Source organism: Canis lupus, chromosome 13, assembly GCF_003254725.2.
Source record: "Canis lupus dingo isolate Sandy chromosome 13, ASM325472v2, whole genome shotgun sequence".
Lineage (NCBI taxonomy): Eukaryota > Metazoa > Chordata > Mammalia > Carnivora > Canidae > Canis > Canis lupus.
The window spans coordinates 31,776,268-31,795,234 of record NC_064255.1 but is presented as its reverse complement, the minus strand read 5'-3'; the positions used below and the strand labels follow the sequence as shown (position 1 = coordinate 31,795,234).

Sequence of the window (18,967 nt, the reverse complement as noted above, 5' to 3'; positions counted from 1 at the left end):
GTATCAGAAAGAAAACCATTTTTGATCTTATTACTGCAACTGTTTATATGTAACACATGCACTAGAGCATTAACAGATTATATTTATATACAACACAAAACATGGAAATAGAAATTTTAAAAGATGAATATGGGTTGACCCTCCCTAATTTTCTTTCTGCACCTGGTGAGTTGACTTGCTTACCCCAAGGGGTAAGGGGGTGCCTTAATCAGGAGATACTACACTGTGCTGCTGTGCCAGAGAGTGAGCCAGAGTCTTTAACTCTGCATTATCCAAGAGAGATTTGTAATTTGACATTCTCTAGTAGCCAAAGAAAGGAAGAAAGAAAGAAAGAAAGAAAGAAAGAAAGAAACAAAGAAAGAAAGAAAAAGAAAGGAAGGAAGGAAGGAAGGAAGGAAGAGAGAAAGAAAGAGAGAAAGAGAGAAAGAAAGAAAGAAAGAGGTAAAACTAATTTTAGTAATAGGGTTATTTTATATTCTTTATATCATGCTCAGTCTTGGACCCTGGTGTGTATCCTGCACGTCCGGCTCATCCCAATCTGCATGAGCCACATTTCAAGGTTCAACAGCCACATGAGCTAGTGGCTACCACGGTGGACAGTGCAGCTGAACCTCTGCTCATGCTCTTTCTTCCACACCATGATGTGTCAAAGAATATTTTCAGAATAGCTCTATACTCTCAAAGCAGACCAGGTAAAGAATTCTGCAGTAATACTGAACCTTACAACTATAGCACAGAATGGGCTTTCAAGTTCTGATTGAGAGAATTATTGAAGTACGAAATTAATTTTACAGAAACTGAAGTGTCAAAATCAAGGAATTGTAGATTACAGATCATTGAGTGCTACAAGGCATTATCTATTAGTGAATATTAAGGCTGCAGGCTCCTTGAGAGTGTGGCAGTTCAGCTATATGCTGAAAAGATCTAATGTAAAATGGGAAAAATAAGGCTCCTAATTTCATTAGTCCTGGTTTACAACATCAATACACAGCACAAATGAAATTTTAGGTTTGATTAAGGTAGTCCAAGTCTGATAAGGCAACCTTTCCAGTTCAGATGGAGGCCTAATTCCTATGGGCTTCTAAAGCATCACAAAGTATCAGATTTTTGAATACTGTATATGGGAAATACTAATAGGAATTCATTCCAGCCACTGAAATCAAAGCCACGACGAGACGAGAGTGGAGAGACAATGGGACAAAGGACAAAAAGAATGTGGGGCCAAGCTGAGTCTGGACCACTGCTCTGTCTTTTGAGTGTGGATGACCCACTTAACTTCTCTGAACCTGTATATAAGGGGATGACATGTTTAGACTTGAATTCTGCAACATTTCAGGGCATGTCAAGAGGGGAGACAGGATGAGAGCAGCAGGCACACAGTAAATGTACAACAGCTGAAGGTGGTGGTGGTGGTGATTTCCATGTTAATATTATCTGTTCCTAGAGAGAATTTGAAAGTTTGCTACCCTAACTGGTGTAGAGTGGATTTCTAATTCTGAGACACAGAGTGTTGTGTTTAAACCAGTGTTCTAATATGTGCATGTTATGGGCTGGATTGGGTCCCCCACTCAGAGCATATGTTGAAGCCCCACTTGCCTCCAGGACCTCCAAATGGGATTGTATTTGGAGACAGAGCCCTTAAAGAGGTGATTCAGTTAAAGTGAGGCTGCATGTGGGTCCTAATCCAATCTGACTGGCACCATCAGAAGAGAGGAAACGTAGACACATGTGGAGGTACCAGGGATGCACATGCACAGGGGAAGGACCACATGAGGCCACACAGAGGAGGTGCCATTCACAGGCCACAGGAAGAAGCCTCAGAAAACACCAAATCCACGAATACCTAGACTTTGGACTTCTACTAGCCTCTGTAACTGTGAGGAAATAAAATTCCGTTGCTTAAGCCACCTGGGCTGTGGTAATTTGTTACAGTAACTCTCGCAAACTCATACAGTGCACAGAACCATCTTTTCAGCCTGCCCCACAGTACAGCCACTTCCCTTGGGTTTACAGTGGACCGGCTGCTTCATGGCACCTGTGACGCTTGGTAGGGGTGAGTTAGGACATGTGCAGCCACAGACCTGGGTGCAAAGCCTGCTCCTCTGCTCATAAGTGGCGTGATCCTAGGCAAGTTCCCTAATTCTTATAAATCACAGTTTCCTTCTTCTGTGAAAAGACTGATGTTTATGTCACAGGTCATGAGGATTAAACGAATACTCAGCATACCTAACAAAGAGTGGCTTCTACATTTGTCAACGTGGGCAATTCTCATGTGATTCTCTGTCCTCCTTCAGGTGTGACGGGTTTCAACACTGAAAAGATCACTTCAAAGAAGGCAGACTGGCTGTCAGACAAGATGTCTCTTTAAGTGAGTCTTCCCTGACATTTAAAGGCCTTATAATGTACCAGCCTCTTAATTGGCCTCTGCCTCTCGGCTTACCACCTGCCTGTCCAGCCCCTCCACTGCCAAGAAATGACTCTGAATCCAAGCGGAAACGTAGCAGCCCTGGCCTGTAGCCCTTCCGGGCTCCGTAGTGCTCCTGCGTGCTGCCTGCAGCCCCGAGCCTCAGTGCCCCATAGGGACTGTGCCACCTCTCACCTTATCTCCCTCCCGTGCAGCACCCTTCCCAGCTCTACAGATGAAGTGCAGTTCCACCAGCACGGCCCGTACCCTGCCATTCCAGCTCTGTGAAATGCCCTTCCCTGTTCGTCCCCCTAGTGACTCCCACTCCCCTTTTGCTTTACTCAGTGAAATGTCCTCAGGATTCTCAGCCAGACTTTAGCACTGGCTTCTTCTGGAAATACTGAATTGTTCCTCAGACCTCTCAATGATAACATCACACTGCTTTTTGAGCGAATGTTTCCTTCTAGCCTATGAGTTTTTCAAAGAAAGGGTCTCTGTCTCAATAATCTTTGTATTCCAAACATCAAGCATGGAGCCCAACACAGGTGGACATTTAGTAGTGCAGGCTGAATAAATGATTGAAGGAGTGAATGCTTGTGATCTAGCATATTAATAATGGTACCAACCATCATTATTATTATCATGATCACAGCTTAAAGTGGAAAGGCTATAAGCTTTCTAAGTCTGAGCTCACATTCTGGATTGGTCATTGACTTCTCTGGGCCCTCATCTCATCAACTGTAAAATAGAGATACATTAACCCCTGCTGTTACCATTCAAATTAGACATGTGAGTAAAGGTTCCATGTGGGATTTCTGGCAAATACTTCATCCTGTGCTCTGGGTTCCTTTTCTTCATCTCCACAGGGGTAACAGTGCCACATGCCTGATAAAGTGGCCTGGACACTTACATGCGATACTGTATGTGAAGTCCTGGCTAGCACCAGCTAGTACCAGTCCTCATAGGGTGTCCCAAGACTGTCAAGGATACAAACACAATGTGCCAGGCTTCCATTCCGAAAGACCAATTGAGAGTCCAAGTCTGAAGGTTCTTAATTGTTACAAGTTATATGAGAAAAATTCTGACATGAGCCAAAAAGAACCGTGTCAATCTTGGTACTAGAACTGCATAATGGTAGCTACTGATTCAAAGTTGCCTGGCACCATATGAGTTCAGAGGTGAATTTATACTTCATCAAAACAACCATACAGTCCATATTTTTTATGCTTAATAAAGACAATATTTTGTTTTGTATATATGTCTTTGTCTTCCACTTAGAATTTTGAACATAAAGGAAGAGGTTTCTAGGCATTTAGGAAAACATTCTGAACAGGAATAAACACTGATTTCATATATCAGTGAACATCAAGGTATATTACCACAAGAGGTAACTATCAAGCTCTGTTTTGCCTCTGATAACACTTATTTCTGGGTAAACACCTCTTTAGAAAATGAATTGGAGCTAACTCATTATTCACAAATAGGAATTTGAAATTGTTAGAAAACAGGATCACTGCTGCTAAGAAACAGAAACCTTATCTGAATGCCAAACAAAACTTCTGGGGCTTTCCACCTCAGGCACTGACAATGTAGGATATTTACATATTGCTGATGTGATTTTGGGCCTTAGGACTTGGATGGCCACAGACTTTGTAGACACTGTTCCTCCTTAGAATATATTGAACACTAAGTTAAATTTTTAGGGTAAAAAAAAAATTCAATTTTATTTTTCAAGTCTCATTATTTTAATACTATGATAAATTTGGGGGGAATAATATGTACTAGTTGGTTAAGACAGAGAGTGCTTCTCCAATTAAAAAAACAAAAAACAATGCAAACCAAGTCACATTACCCTTGCTGCCTGGTTATCCCCATTTCCCAGAGTACACATATGTGGATGGGCAAAAGTGGTTAACAGGGTAATCAGAGATCAACTCTTACCTTTGGGCAGGGGTGCTATAGCTGTTATCATAGGAATCATAACTCTGTTCATCATAAGCAGTGCCATATCCATCATCATAGTCCTAAAGTAAAACAGGAGAAGTACAAAGAAAGGTCAGAAAAGTTTCTGGAAAAAAAGGACCACTCTTCTTTTACTGACTGTTTATTAATCCAGCTAACATTTAAATATATATCTAGGTATAGCGTAAAGAAAAATATAAAACTGATGTCAGTGAAAATGATGAGTAAGAACCTTCAAAATTTTCTCTACTACAGCAAAAAGAAACTGGCAAATATTGTCAGAATCAACATTTTCAAAACTCTGAAAATTAACAAAAGGTTTGCAGAGATCTAAAGAGCACTCATTTTTAAAAGCTTGTCTGAATCTTGGGTGAGCTCTGGGATGTTTTAATGAGTCCTTTTCCCACCCACCACTCCCAGCTCTGCAGGAGCCCTGACCACCAACAGCTGTAACCATAGTGGACCTCAGTAGGCTGGGAGCCACTGGAGGAAGCAGAGAAGGGTGGAGCTCTTTCAAAACCTCATTCTTAGAGGATTGCATTTGACGTGACTTGGAGCTCATTCAGTGCAAAAAGCCTTTTCCCTGGGGGTATTCAAAGAAAATAATCAGAGGCAATTATATAAGATTTCAGCTGCTTGAGGCAGTAGAGCAAACAACAGTCTAATCAAAAGCCAGTAAGAGAAGTGGGAGGATGAGATATCCATTTGCCCTTTAAATAGCTCTGACATACTCCTGGGAATCTAGAAGGCTGTGTGCCTGCACCGTACCAGGTAGATGCCCAGGGCAAACCTGGGAAGGCCTTGAACTCTCTCCTCAGGATGACCTGTAAGTACAACACAAGAAGGAAAGGCAAGGCCAAGGAAAGAGTTGTAAATCAACTGGCTGAGTCTTAATGACTTGTTCCAATATGATAAGGACTTAGTTTCCAGGCATTCAATAAAATCTCTGCCCAATCATTAGCTGACCACTAAGGTAAGAGGAGACACATGTCTGTGACAACACATAATAAACTTTACAATATTAGTTTGGAAAAGTCACTAAATATGAAAGAAAAACAAAAAATACTAGTAGGAAGGAGAATTTGACTTCTACAGTTGCTACATTAAATTAAATATCTCCAGTTAAAACAATTAAGTGATAGGGCAGCCCGGGTGGCTCAGCGGTTTAGCGCCACCTTCCACCCAGGGCCTGATCCTGGAGACCCAGGATCGAGTCCCACATCAGGCTCCCTGCATGGGGCCTGTTTCTCCCTCTGCTTGTGTCTCTGCCTCTCTCTCTCTCTGTCTCATGAATAAAAAAAAATTAAAAATTAAGTGATATACAAAGAAACATGAAATATGATTCATACACAAGAAAAAAGTAATCAACAGAAACTGTCCCCAAGGAAGCTGAGACACTGGACTTACTAAGCAAAGACTTTAAATCAATTATTTGAAATATATTCAAGAAACTAAAGGGATATTCTGTGTCTAAAGAACTAAAATATGAGAATAATGCCTCACCAAATAGAGAATATATAGAAGATAATAAAGAATCCAAATAAATTCTTGAGTTTTAAAGTATAATAACTGAAATGAAAAATACACCAGAGAGGTTTAACAGCAGATACAACTAGGCAGAAGAGAGAATAAGTGAACCTGAAGGTAGATCAATTGAGGTTATCCAGTTTGAGGAAGAAGATACAAAAGGAAAAATGATAAGGAAAAATGAATAGTGTCTCAGAGACCTGTGGGATACCATCAAACATGAACATACACATAATGAGATACCCAGAAGGAGAGGAAAGTAAGGAGAAAAAAAGATTAAATAGAGAAATAATGGCTAAAAAATTCCTAAATTTGATGAAAACCTTTAATCTCCACATCCAAGAAGCTTAACCAATTTCATGTAGGGTAAGCTCAAAGAGACCCACATGTACATACAACATCATCAAAATGTTGAAAGACAAAGAGAGGATCTTAAGGCAGCAAGAGAGTAGTGGCTCATCATGTGCAATAGATCCTCAGTAAGATCAAAAACTAATTTCTCAAGAAAAAACCATGGAGGCCAAAGACAATGAGATTCCACATTCCAAGTACTAAAAGAAAAAGACTGTCAACTAAGAATTGTATAACCAGCAAAATTATCCTTCAAAATGGAAAAATTAATATATCCTTGGGTAAACAAAACCGAGAATTCATCAGTAGCAGAAATGTTCTACACGAAATACTAAAAGGAGTCCTTGAGGTAAAGTGAAAGGTCATTAAAAAGTAACTTGAATCCGTGAAACATGAAAAAGTAAATAACACTGACACAGCTACTTAGGGAAATACAAAACTATAAATACGTTTTTGCTGTAATTCCTTTTTTCCCTTATTTGATTTAAAAAACAACTGCATGCAATTGTATGCTGATAGGCTTCACACAATGTATGAAGCTGCAACTTGCATGACAGTAACAACACAAAGATGGGCAGGTAAGAACAGAGCTAAAGAGGAACAAAGTTTTTGTGTACTATTAAAATTAAGTTGATATAAGTTATGAAAAAGACTGACCTAAGTTAAAAAGTAAATTGTAATCTGTATGGCAGACTAAGAAAATAATTAAAAAAAAAAAAAAAAACAGGAAAAGAGAGGCGCCTGGATGGCTTAGTTGAGCATCCAAGTCTTGGTTTCAGCTCAAGTCAGGATTGCAGGGTTGTGAGGCTGAACCTGCATCAGGCTCTGCTTGAGATTTTCTCTCCCTCTCTTTTCCCCTGTACCCCTCACCCACTCATGCATATGTACTCTCTCTAAAATAAATAAATGAAATCTTAAAAAAAAAAAAAAAGAAAAAGAAATGACAATGGAGTTAAAGTGATGCAATAAAAAGTATCTAACAACAAAAGGAAATAGAAGGTACAAAAAAGACATAAGACACCATGGAAATATATATCCAAAGAGAACTACCATAGTTACATCAATATCAGACAAGACAGAGTTTAAGACAAAACTTATTACCAGAGTAAAAGCACATATAATGATTAAAAAAAGTCCATCAAGATGAAATTATAAAAATGTATGTATACATGTACACATACATAACAACAGACCTCAAAATACATGCAGCAAAAACTGACAGAATTACAGGAAGAAATAGACAATTCAAGAATAGTTGGGAACTTCAATATCACACTTCCAATAATAAAAAGAACACCTAAAAAAATTATTTAAAAACTAAAAAAAGAAACAGAAGATTTCAACAAAAGAAACCAATTATACCTAAGAGACACTCTACCCAGTAAGGTTGGAAAACACATCCTTCTCAATTATACATGGAACTTCCTCCTGGATAGATCATATATCTTCTCAATTCAAAATTTACTACAAAGCTAAGTAATCAAAACAGTAGAGATGCAGATCAACACAAGAGAACAGAAATAAACCCTTATGTTTATGGTTAATTCATTTCCAACAGGGCACCAAGACAATTTGGTGGTGAACAAAATAGTCTTTTCCATAGATGGTGTGGGAATAACTGGATACCCACATAAAAAAGAATGAAGCTTACACCATATACAAAAATTAATACAAAACGCATCATACATCTATGTATCCAAGCTAAAATTACACAACACTTCGAAGACAACACAGGTGTAAATCTTTGTGATTTTGGATTAGTCAGTAGTTTCTTAGATATACCAGCAAAAGCACAAACAGCCAAAGAAAATAAGGGCAAAATAGACTTCATCAAAATTAAAAACTTATGCATCAAAGTACATTATCAAGACAGTGAAAAGACTATCCATAGGATGGAAGAAAATATTTCCCAATCACATATGGTGATAATGGTCATATTCAGAATATATGAAGAGCTCTTACATCTCAACAACAAAAAACTCCAACAAGAGCAAAAGCCATCCTCCTGGTGCTACTGGAGATAGGCTTCAAACCAAGGACATTCTGCAGATGTAATAACAAGTGCACTACAGTTATTTTATTTTTTTAAAGATTTATTTATTCATGAGAGAGAGAGAGAGAGAGAGAGAAGCAGAGACACAGGCAGAGGGAGAAGCAGGTTCCATGCAGGGAGCCTGATGTGGGACTCAATACCATTTCTCCAGGATCATGCCCGGGCTGAAGGTGGCGCTAAAACACTGAGCCACTGGGGCTGCCCAACTACAGTTATTTTAAAAGCATTGTGGAATTCAAAAAGGTCCAAAGAAATGATCATTTTATAAGACTAAATTAAAGATATTGCAATGACATTTATGCCATGAAAGTATGAATCCTACCCTAAAACTGATTACCAAGTTTCTGGTGTTAGTCAATTACATAGTGACTTTGGATTGATTGGTATTTACTTAATATTTAAATGAGCCTAAATATAACACCTAGGTATTTTGAAACATTGGTATTACCAATGTTAATCAGTGTACTGATTAACACCAGATCTTAGTCAAGGGCTAAGATAACGGTTCTGAAGTTAGATGGGCTTCCATAATTTACTAACAATGATTTCATTAGTAAGGGTCATTCATATATCAGAATCTGTTTCTTTACTTGTGAATTGTGAATCCCTTAAGTTTTTTGAAGGGATGAGAAATTGTGTACACACACATATGTACACATTCCATAAAATGCCTGACATGTATTAAGAACTTTATGAAGGATAGCTCATATAACTATTATCCTAAAGCATTACCCACGAAGACATGGATTTCTAAAATAATACAACTAACAGATGAAGAATATCAGAAGCTACTGCCTGCAAGGGTATGAGCCAAATAACTAACTGGTTTTAAAGTGATTACCTTAGTTTGTTCTCTTTTACAAAGCATCTATGAAACATTAGACCTCGATTTATGTGGCTTAGGAAAACACAAATACCTAAATAGGAAGTTATATTATAATGATTTTCATTTTGTAAAGCAAATATCAATACCAAGAGATGGTACTGTTTCTGTAGGAAAAGGCTTATACATTTTGTACATGATCACCTAATTTTTTAAAAAATGTTCTTTCACAAAGGAGGAACTTAATATTTGTTGAAGAGCTACATGTCCAGTACTTTGAGCACAAGACAGAACAGCATATAAAAAGAATACTCAATAAATAGGGACAGAGGGAGAATAAAAGAATGTAAGAATACAATTAGCACACAGTATATAAACCCCAGTGTTCCTCCCAGTCACCACAGGCAGGTGACTAATGTGGTGATTTCCAATGACCAATGCAAGAAGGAGAAAGCTGTCGGATAGGATACATTCAAAACAACAATAAAATTGATGTGATTTGAATAATAAGTCCTATAATGCAGGTATTACCGATAATTCTGGTGAACTAATAAACTAAAAGAAGCTGGTGTTCCTAGTGGAAAGAATAATGTTAAGTTAAATTAAAAAAAAAATACAAACACAAAACACTTCCACTTGCCACCTACCCTGTTCCTGGCACTCTGTTAGACATGATGAATGGAAAAGGACCATCATCGTCTACTCTGGTGTGAGATGGCACAGGAGAGATGACAGATCATTAAAGAGATAATGGTAACGCGATATGGCAAATGCCATGGCAATGGTGAGCGCTGACGTGGCACAAACTTGCCCAAAGGGAAGCGGGAATGGAGAGGGAAGCCTCCCAGAAGTGCCAATGCTAGCACTTAGTTTCAAAAGCCGAGAAAAGCAAAAGCAGCTGTTGAAATGCATTAAAAATAAAAATCAGGCAGAATGAACAGCAGGTGCAAAACAGTAGAGGTACAGACATCTGAGCAGCCTTCCCATCCAGGGAAGCAAGCAGCTTGTTGTGGGTACACTGTAGGATGCAAGCGGAGGAGCAGAGAGTGAGGAGACTGAGTAAACTGAGTAATCCCATGAACCAGATCATGAACGGCCACGTTAAGGAGCATGGACTCAGATTCTGAATGACAAGATCCACCTCGTGGTTTCAAATTCTTCAATTTCAGAGAAGACCAAGGGTGAATCTGGAGGGCCAGACCTGCAACGAGGTCGTCCTGCTGCGCAGTGTGGCAATGCGGAGCTTGTGGTTCTTCAGTAATTTGTTAGGAGCCTGAAAAGAGTGTGGCTTCACCAAGTGGAGAAGTCTACTTCTAGGCCTAAAGAATCAAGATTGTAAATGAGTGGAACTTTCTTAAAGAACTAAAACGTTGGGCAGCCCTGGTGGCTCAGCGGTTTAGCGCCGCCTTCAGCCCGGGGTGTGATCCTGGAGACCAGGGATCGAGTCCCACGTTGGGCTCCCTGCGTGGAGCCTGCTTCTCCCTCTGCCTGTGTCTCTCTGCCTGTGTGTGTGTGTCTCTCTCTCTCTCTCTGTGCGCCTCTCATGAATAAATAAATAAAATCTTTAAAAAAAAGAAGAACTAAAACATTAAGTGCTATACTATTTTAACCCTACAGTTAGGTCATTCATTCCTTGTTCAATTATTCTGACAGATACGACAATGCTAGAAATTTACTTGAATTTTCAAATTGTTTAGGTCATTGAATTATTGACTTCCATATTCTTACATGGAAAATTTTAAAAGATTAAAATTGCAATTCTCACATAATTTCTTTCATGATGATTTCACAGGTGGCCTTGGCCATGGGGGCACACCTCCTCCCATTACAAAAATTGTCTGTTCGATGGACACTTGAAAAATACCAGGAAATGTGAAGAAGAGTGTGACAGGAGAGAAGGAGGAAAAGCTCAGTGTAGGTGCAAGTACATTTGTAAGTTTCCAGGAGGGAGTGGAGGGAATTCTTGTTGATCACTTGCTACTCTTTTGCAAGGCAGGAGAGGAGGTCATTGCAGACAACAACTGGGGGGTTTAATCAGAAAGGACTCAACATTAGTTTCCATGATGAAGGGCAGTGTAAGAGCCCCTCAACAGGAGGCTTCTTTGTTGGAGGACTGAGATCTGGGAATCAGCAGCTCTCTCTCACTCTCTCTCTTTTTTCTTCTTGAATGCTCTTAATGTTCCCAACTACTGGTTGCTTGTTTTCTTATGTATTTAATTTGATTTTGAGAAATTCCTCTTTGGATTTTTTTTTTTTTCTGAGGCCAGAGCAGGAATTTTAATAGTGAATGCATTATTTGTTGTACGTTAACAAATAATTGAGTAGAATCATAAATCTAGTAGGGAGGAGATGTCACAGACTTAGTTCAATCACACAGCTAAGCAGAGAATCTACTCTAAAAAGCCTTCCAGAACCTGGGGTGGGGAACTCACTATGTCCCTGTTGGCAGTGCTCAGACATGTTGAACGATTTTCTTTACACTTGAAACCTTTGTGTAATTTCTCACATTTCTGTATTTTCTCCTAGAGAAAATTCTCCTTTGTGACACGGCCCAGTCAACATGTCAGCCTCATTTTTTTGACATGTGTCCTGAGCCTCAAGGGCAAAAATTATTTCCAGTCTACGGGCTGCTCCCGACAAGCCTCTGTGCTCGCCTCTCTGCCAGGGGAATATTTCACTGTAAGGCTCAAAGGACTCTCCTCTCCTCCTGTATCCTCCCAGTTCCATGAGACCAGAGTCTACCACATCCATGTGATGCCAACGATGGATCAGATATACACATCTCCATTACTGCATGGAAATGACTCTTGGCCTCTCCCACCACCACAAACACAGATTGTGTCTTGTTTATTGTTTCACACAGAATAAGAACAGTGCCTGGGGTATAGGAAGCGCTGCTCGATACATGGATGCTCACTCCACTGCTGGACTGAGTGTCTGCAGAGGAAAAAGCATGCCAGATCCACCCCCACCTGGTCCTGTCTCCTGCCCTGAGCATACCTTTGCATGTCAGTGCATTCCCCAGAGCCATGCCTCAGGTGACCCAAAGTGAAGAAAGTGGGCATTATGAATTGTTTGCTCTAAGAACCTAATGGATTTCCTCTGGAAGATGCTTAGGAGAGCTCCCTAACATTATTAAAATGCAGTGCAAAAAGATGTTTTATCTCCTTTGCTGCACTTTTAAAATAGGGTCCTGTACCTGTGAGTAGGGCAGTACAGATGATACACATCCCTAATAAAATGCTAAGAAACCACGAGTCTACACAAAGCTCTGAAGGCACCCTCGTCTGGGTAGAATCAGTGCTTCTCGCTTTCCCACCCCACTACCATTCCACCTGGCAGCAAATCTTTAGTTACCTCCTTGTAATCTCTGCATTCCCATGGTGGCTGTGCTACAATCATCCAGAAGTTCTCAGCTGGACTAGTACAATACTCTAACTCATCTCCCTGGAAGTGCTGGTGCTCCCTTATCTAAACCTTCCTCCACAATTATCCACTAAAATGTGAGTTGGAACCTGTTGCTTCCCTGTTTATAAACCTCCACTACCCACTGCTCCTGTTCCTACAAAATAAAGCCATGTGAGATTCTTAACTCTGGGAAACATACTGAGGGTGGCTGGAGGGGAGAGGGGTGGGGGGATGGGGTAGCTAGGTGACGGGCATTAAGGAGGGCACGGGATGTGATGAGCACCTGGGGTTATATGCAGCTGATGAATTACCAAACTCTACATCTGAAACTAAAATGTACTATATGTTGGCTAATTGAATTTAAATAAGTAAAAACAAATAAAGCACATATTGCCAAACCTCTCGCGGGCCTGCCTCAGCATCCCACCCAGACACCGTGCAGGGGAAGCTGTAGCACCTCGCTGCAGACCCTCGAGAAGCTTCACCGTTTCATGCTATAAATTCTCTGTACCTGCTGTTCCCTCTGATACCACCTTTTAGGTTTTCCACCAGAAGACCTCAGGCTGAAATTTCACTCCCTCATTTGTGCTTCCATGATACCTGATGACCTGCCTATACAAGAGACCTGGCATTACCCTCCTGCCTCCCATCTCACCCTTGAGTCGGTAAGGTCCTCAGGGGAAGGCCCTGGCCTTGCCTGTTTTTTTGTACGTATGCTCAACGGCTGGCACATCGGAGGCTCACAGTGACCTTGCTGAATGAACAAATGACAACAAGAACTAAGTACAGACCAAGTGGCAGGAAATACAGCAAAGCTTCTTTAAGATGAATGCAAATTGAGGAGATACTATAGGATCAGATGTAATATTTATTAAAATACTATAAATGTTGCTACTAAGACCTCACCTAAATTCTTCTGTCAAACATTACCAACGTTGCCTGTCCTCAGCAAAAAATTCTCTTTTAAAATTCTGTATTCTGTCTCTTAGACTCAGAATATTATGAACAACAGTGAACAAACAAAGACAGGAAATAAATGTGTACTGATATAAATTCTTGCCTCAGTAACAAAGACTTACTTATTCAACAGGCTACACCTCGGAGTTTTTATCTTTGACAGTGAAGTTGTCTATGTGGAATTTAAATGAGAGGGTGATTTGGACACTTGGTAGACTCTACAGCTACAGAAAGAGAAACATGTTCTCACACAGGTACAGTGTTCATTTGCCATTCCCGACCTATAAAACTCCAACTGACACATGGCCAAATACCAAAGAAATCTTGCTTTGAAAAGAAGAGATTTTCCAGGATAAAGGAAATAGCATGACCTATTTTTAATTCTATTTCTGTCATAAGTAAAATCAAGCATAACATTTGAGCTGGGAAAAGCCATTTTAAACAGAAGAATTTACAAAAGACAGTTATTTTAAAAATAATGTATCAGTTTTAAGTCCTTTTAAAAGGAAACAATTACCCTCTATAACATCTCACTTTAATTATGGTGATATTTGGTCATTTTGAAATACAAAAAGTTTCCATTTATAATATAACACTAAAATTTATTAAAATCTATAGTCTTGGGGTGTCTGGTGGTTTAGTCTATTAAGGGTCAGGTCATGATCTCAGGGTCCTGGGACTGAGCCTTCATCTGCTCTCTGCTCACAGGGAGTCTGCTTCTCCTTCCCCTGAAGCCCCTCCCCCTACTCATGCTAGCAGGCTCGCTCTCACTAATAAATAAAATCTTTTTAAAAAGTCTATACTCTTATAATGATTATTTTGAGTTTATAAAACAAACATTAAGCTAAAAACAGTCTTTTGAGAAATATATTTTCCCTCGGTTTTAAATAATATCCTTGTCAAGTATCACCAATGACCATGAATATATCATATAACCAAGTTGTTTTATAATTAAGGATAAAAATCACAATATTAATAATAATTCTAAATAAGAACATTTTCCATAATCATTTAAATAAAATATTAATTAGACAATTAAATCACATCCCTAGGTGTTTGTTTATAAGCTATAAGGAATGTATTAGGCAGCTTCTAGACTCCTACAAATTCTTTCTATCAGTCTTTGGAGTCTGAGGCCTGTGTTCAAATTCCAGCTCTGCTTCTTACTAGCTGTGTGGCTTTGGGAAAATCAACCTAACCTCCTCAAAGCTCAATTTTATAATTTGCCAAATGGGAAGCATAATCCATAAATCATCAATGGTTGTGTATGGATTAACCAAAAAGTATGTATGAAAGCTGCTTGACACAACACCTGCCCAATAAAGGGGGATTTATTTAAAGATCTATCCCTTTTAACACTCTCAAATTATTAGGCCAGAGAAATATCAGAGCTATCCAGGTATTTGTCTTTTATAAAATGTGATACATTCTTAAAACTGTCTAAAATTGCAAGGTCCGCATGTCCATTCAGCCACTGCTAGTACGAACTGCCGTGGTTTCGTGGTTTCGGATGAAAAAGTGGCTGCCCCCATCAGCTGTGATTCTATCCACAAGTGAACACAGCTTGTGAAAACACAGTCATGTCAGTTATTCACAGAATGACTTCTCTCCTCTCAGTTCGTACCTGAGACAGAATTAGATTCGTTTGAATCTGACAAGGTGCTCAGAAATACAATAAACAAAAATCAGATAACAAAGGGGTTAACCCAGAAATTTCACAAACAAGAGAAGGAAAAACTGTATACAGAAAATTAAAGAAAACCAAATTCAACCAGAAATCCCATGAAGATGGAAGAAAGGGATTCGAATTACTAAATTGTATTCAGGTCACATTATGCACATCATGCGAAAGATTTTTACATCAATTTTTCCAATTTCCAAAGGAGGTGGGCATTTGTTGAATGCCTACTACTTGCCAGGCACTGCTCTAAGCACTGGGGATATTGTCCTGAACAACCAAACCACATCCTTCTTCCCGTGAGGCTGACATTCTGTTGGGAAAGCAGACAGAGAAAACCAAGCATCACAAAGACAGTACCACATGAACACAGAAGAGGTGGGGAGGCAGCGGAGAAGCCTTAAGCAAGGACTCTACATACAAAAGTGAATGAAGGGAGAAGAAATGGGTAGGAAATATCAGAAAGGGAGACAGAACATAAAGACTCCTAACTCTGGGAAACGAACTAGGGGTGGTGGAAGGGGAGGAGGGCGGGGGGTAGGGGTGAATGGGTGACGGGCACTGAGGGGGGCACTTGACGGGATGAGCACTGGGTGTTATTCTGTATGTTGGCAAATTGAACACCAATAAAAAATAAATTTATTATTAAAAAAATGAAAATAAAAAAATAAAAGAAAAAGAAAACAAAAACAAAAAGTGAATGAAGGAGCCATTTATGCAGATTTGTTTAAGGGGAAGGGGGATATTTCAGGCAGAAGGAGCAGCAAGCACAAAGGTCCTGAGGTAGAGACAGCAAGATGGAGTGGAGTGAGCCAGAGGGAGGACAGGTGCCAGGTCATCTGGGGCCTGCCAGGCTTGAAGTGAAAGAAGTGGTCCCTAGAAAATTCAGTGCCTCATGAAAGTTTCTGTATTGTCTAGGATTTGTCTTCCTGCTTCATTTAACTTGACTGCGACACTGTTTCTTCCTTCATCGGCATCTAATCTGCTGAAAACCATTTACTCAGTTCTTTTTTGTATTTTATAGTTCTATTTTGTATTTTATCTGTTTTCTGTATTTCTATATTTCCTATTTTCCTATATTTTCTATATTTCCTAGTTCTCTGCTTGAACTCATCTTTTAGTTTCGGATCATAAAGAACATATAAAGTTTGTATCTGCTATTTGAATCTACTGTCTCTAGTTTTTTCTTAGTTTTTTCTTATGGTGGCTTCAACTTGTACTTACATATGAAAAATTACAGAAAGAATTTAAAGCCTACACTGAGTTATTTCTCCAGAGAGAATCTATATTTGCTTTGGGTGGGAGGCTAGGACAATGAGCAACTCCAGCTTAGCCTTGGCCCACGAGGGACAGGGACTTCCTGGGTGAGTGCTTTTCTGAGCTCCAATGCAAAGCCTAGGGGGGTTATCAACCCTCTGCAACCAAATCTGGGAGCTTTAAACTTCACCTTTTTTTTTTTTTTTAACTTTTCCAAACTCCAGATTTTTTTAATGCTCAACTACCTTCTCTGCTATTTCTTCAGGAACTGGCAAAAGCCCTCACAGGGTTCCACCAGAGAATGAAGCCCGATGCCCTACGGCACCCCCTCTGTACAAAGTGAATTCACTTCTCTCCTAAGCATCTACAAAGGCGGTACTTTCATAGCATCACATTTTCTATATTCCATGAATCAGATGAGGAAGCCCAGTTGAGGAAGGCTGCCCCAAGGGAAAAACCAGTGAGAAATGCTGAGCTTAACCTCTTTGGCTCCCCTTTTCTTTAAGATGCTGGACAGTATTTGTTTTGTTTTGGTTGTGCTTTGTTACCTCTTACACTTTCAAATATGTTTTCTTGGGACGCCTGGGTGGCTCAGTCAGTGAAGCGCCTGCCTTCAGCTCAGGTCATGATCCCGGGGTCCCGGGGTCGAGCCCCACAGTGGACTCCCTGCCCAATGAGGAGTCTGCTTCACCCTCTGCCTCTGCCCCTCCCCCATCATGCCTGCTCCTGCACTCTCTCTCTCAAATAAATACATAAAATAAAAATCTTTTTTTTTTTAAAGATGTTTTCTTTGTTGTTTTTGTTTCACCTCTCCTAGTTGCTCTCTGCTCGAAGATGTGGGGCAGATTCTCATCAATGGAGTCTCCCTGAGAACAGGGGCTTCACCTGTCTTTTCTGCTACCCTTGTCCTCCAGTCCCTGGCAGGAGGAAGCATTCAATAAGTCCTTTCTGGATGAATGGATGAATAATGAATGATCAACAGTTATGGATTCATTCGGTCACTCTTCCCATGAGAAGACGGCCCCTCAGTGAATGACAGCAGGAGGGAGGCACCAAGTGACTCTGTGTCACCAGGAAGAAGGGACCCCTGCCCCACAAAAACGCACACCAGACACACAGTGCACAGGTTTCTCTACAAGTAAAACATAAGCCCAGATTATCAGAGTTATACTGTTAAGACTAAGATTACTCCTTGCTTAGCTTTTAGACTAAGAAAGCTTCGGATCATCACCTGGTCTAAGGGCAGGCATGCTCGCAGGAAGATGGGACTGTTCTGTGAGAAACAAGAGTATCGGGTCTGTCTAGTATGGCCTTCTTCATAAATAAACTGGCCATATTTCAAAACCCTTTATCCAAGTACAAAAGAAGGCACAAAATGGTACAGCCCTGAGTGTGCTGCTCAGCAAATGTTCACCAAGTAAGCAGAGCTATGTAACCAGTGCTCAGATCAAGCTCCAGAACACCCCCCCACACACACATTGGAGGCATCCCTGGGACCTGTCCTCAGCTACTACCACCCCCCAGAAATAACCACTATCCTCACTCTCAACACCATCAACTTGCTGTTGAGCTTTACATAAATGGAATCAGGGTAACCACTACTCTGTGCCAGCACAGTGCTTGTGCAATCTGTCCATCTTGTCCTGTGTAGCAACAGCTGGTTCCCTTTTGCTGCCTGAAAGCACTGGTCTGTATCTTCATATTGCAACTTGTTTATCCACCCCTGTTTTGATGGATATTTTGCTTTTTTTCTAGTTTTTGCCCACTTGGCTCTCATACCAGTCTTGTGATGCACCTATGTATGCTCCTCTGTTGAGCAGTTCCCAGGAGTAGCATTACTGGGCCTTTGGGAAGCATGTGTTCAGTTTTAACAGGGGGTATCAAGTATTTTTCTGAAGTCATTCTATCAGTCTGTGTTCCAACAGCAGCAGATGAGAATTCCTATTGTACCCCATTCTAGTTAAAACTGGAAATTATCTTTTTAATTTTAACTGTTTTCATGGGTGTGGACAGTCCTGGATATTTGCTCTTCATATAAAGTAATCCCCACTTGGCCAAGATTTAGCTCTCTGTGCTTGTAGTTGCCTACAGTCCACCACAGCCCAGAAGCAGATGGCCTTCCTGGTGACCCCTTGTCAGAAGGTCAACGGTAGCTTAACTGCTAACGCCACATGCCGGCATCATTCCCCTCACTCCATCTGGTCACATGGACCTTCCATCACCTCACATCCTCACAAGAAGAAGGGTGAACACAGCACAGTAAGATATTTTGAGATAAAGAATGACCACATTCACATAAATTTTATTATAATACATCGCAATAACTGTTCTATTTTCTTATTGTTGTTGCTAACCTCTTCCTGTGCCTCATTCCTACATTAAACTTTATCATGAGTATGTGTGTATAGGAAAAACACATAGTGACTATATTGTTGAGCACTACCTGAGGTTTCAGGCATGCCCTGGAGGTTCTGGAACAGATCTGCCCAGACAAAGAGGGGCTACTGTATTAATGTCTGGGGCTCATTTTACAAGGGTCTGCCATGA

General features: G+C 40.2%; 1 protein-coding gene and 1 long non-coding RNA gene across 14 annotated transcripts in view; one reads left to right on the top strand and one right to left on the bottom strand.

Moving 5' to 3' along the window:
* Nucleotides 1-18,967, bottom strand: part of KHDRBS3 (KH RNA binding domain containing, signal transduction associated 3) — a 185,504-nt gene that overhangs the window by 39,878 nt on the left and 126,659 nt on the right. For 8 of the 13 annotated variants that reach the window (XR_007401599.1, XM_049092775.1, XM_049092772.1 and 5 more), the window contains exons 7-8: nt 15,402-15,476; nt 4,346-4,428 (exon numbers count right to left, since the gene is read on the bottom strand). Coding sequence is in view for 12 of the 13 variants with exons in the window: in XM_049092775.1 (XP_048948732.1) it covers nt 4,346-4,428; nt 15,402-15,476 (158 nt within the window). In the remaining variant the exon portion in view is untranslated. The remainder of the gene's footprint in view (nt 1-4,345; nt 4,429-15,401; nt 15,477-18,967) is intronic. The other 5 variants (XM_049092773.1, XM_049092777.1, XM_049092776.1 and 2 more) reach the window with 1 other exon arrangement.
* On the top strand, nt 3,710-17,149 carry LOC112662526 (uncharacterized). Its single transcript, XR_003138635.3, has 6 exons — nt 3,710-3,791; nt 10,913-11,034; nt 11,647-12,623; nt 13,069-13,193; nt 13,619-13,739; nt 16,686-17,149. It is a non-coding gene; the product is annotated as an uncharacterized LOC112662526 (long non-coding RNA).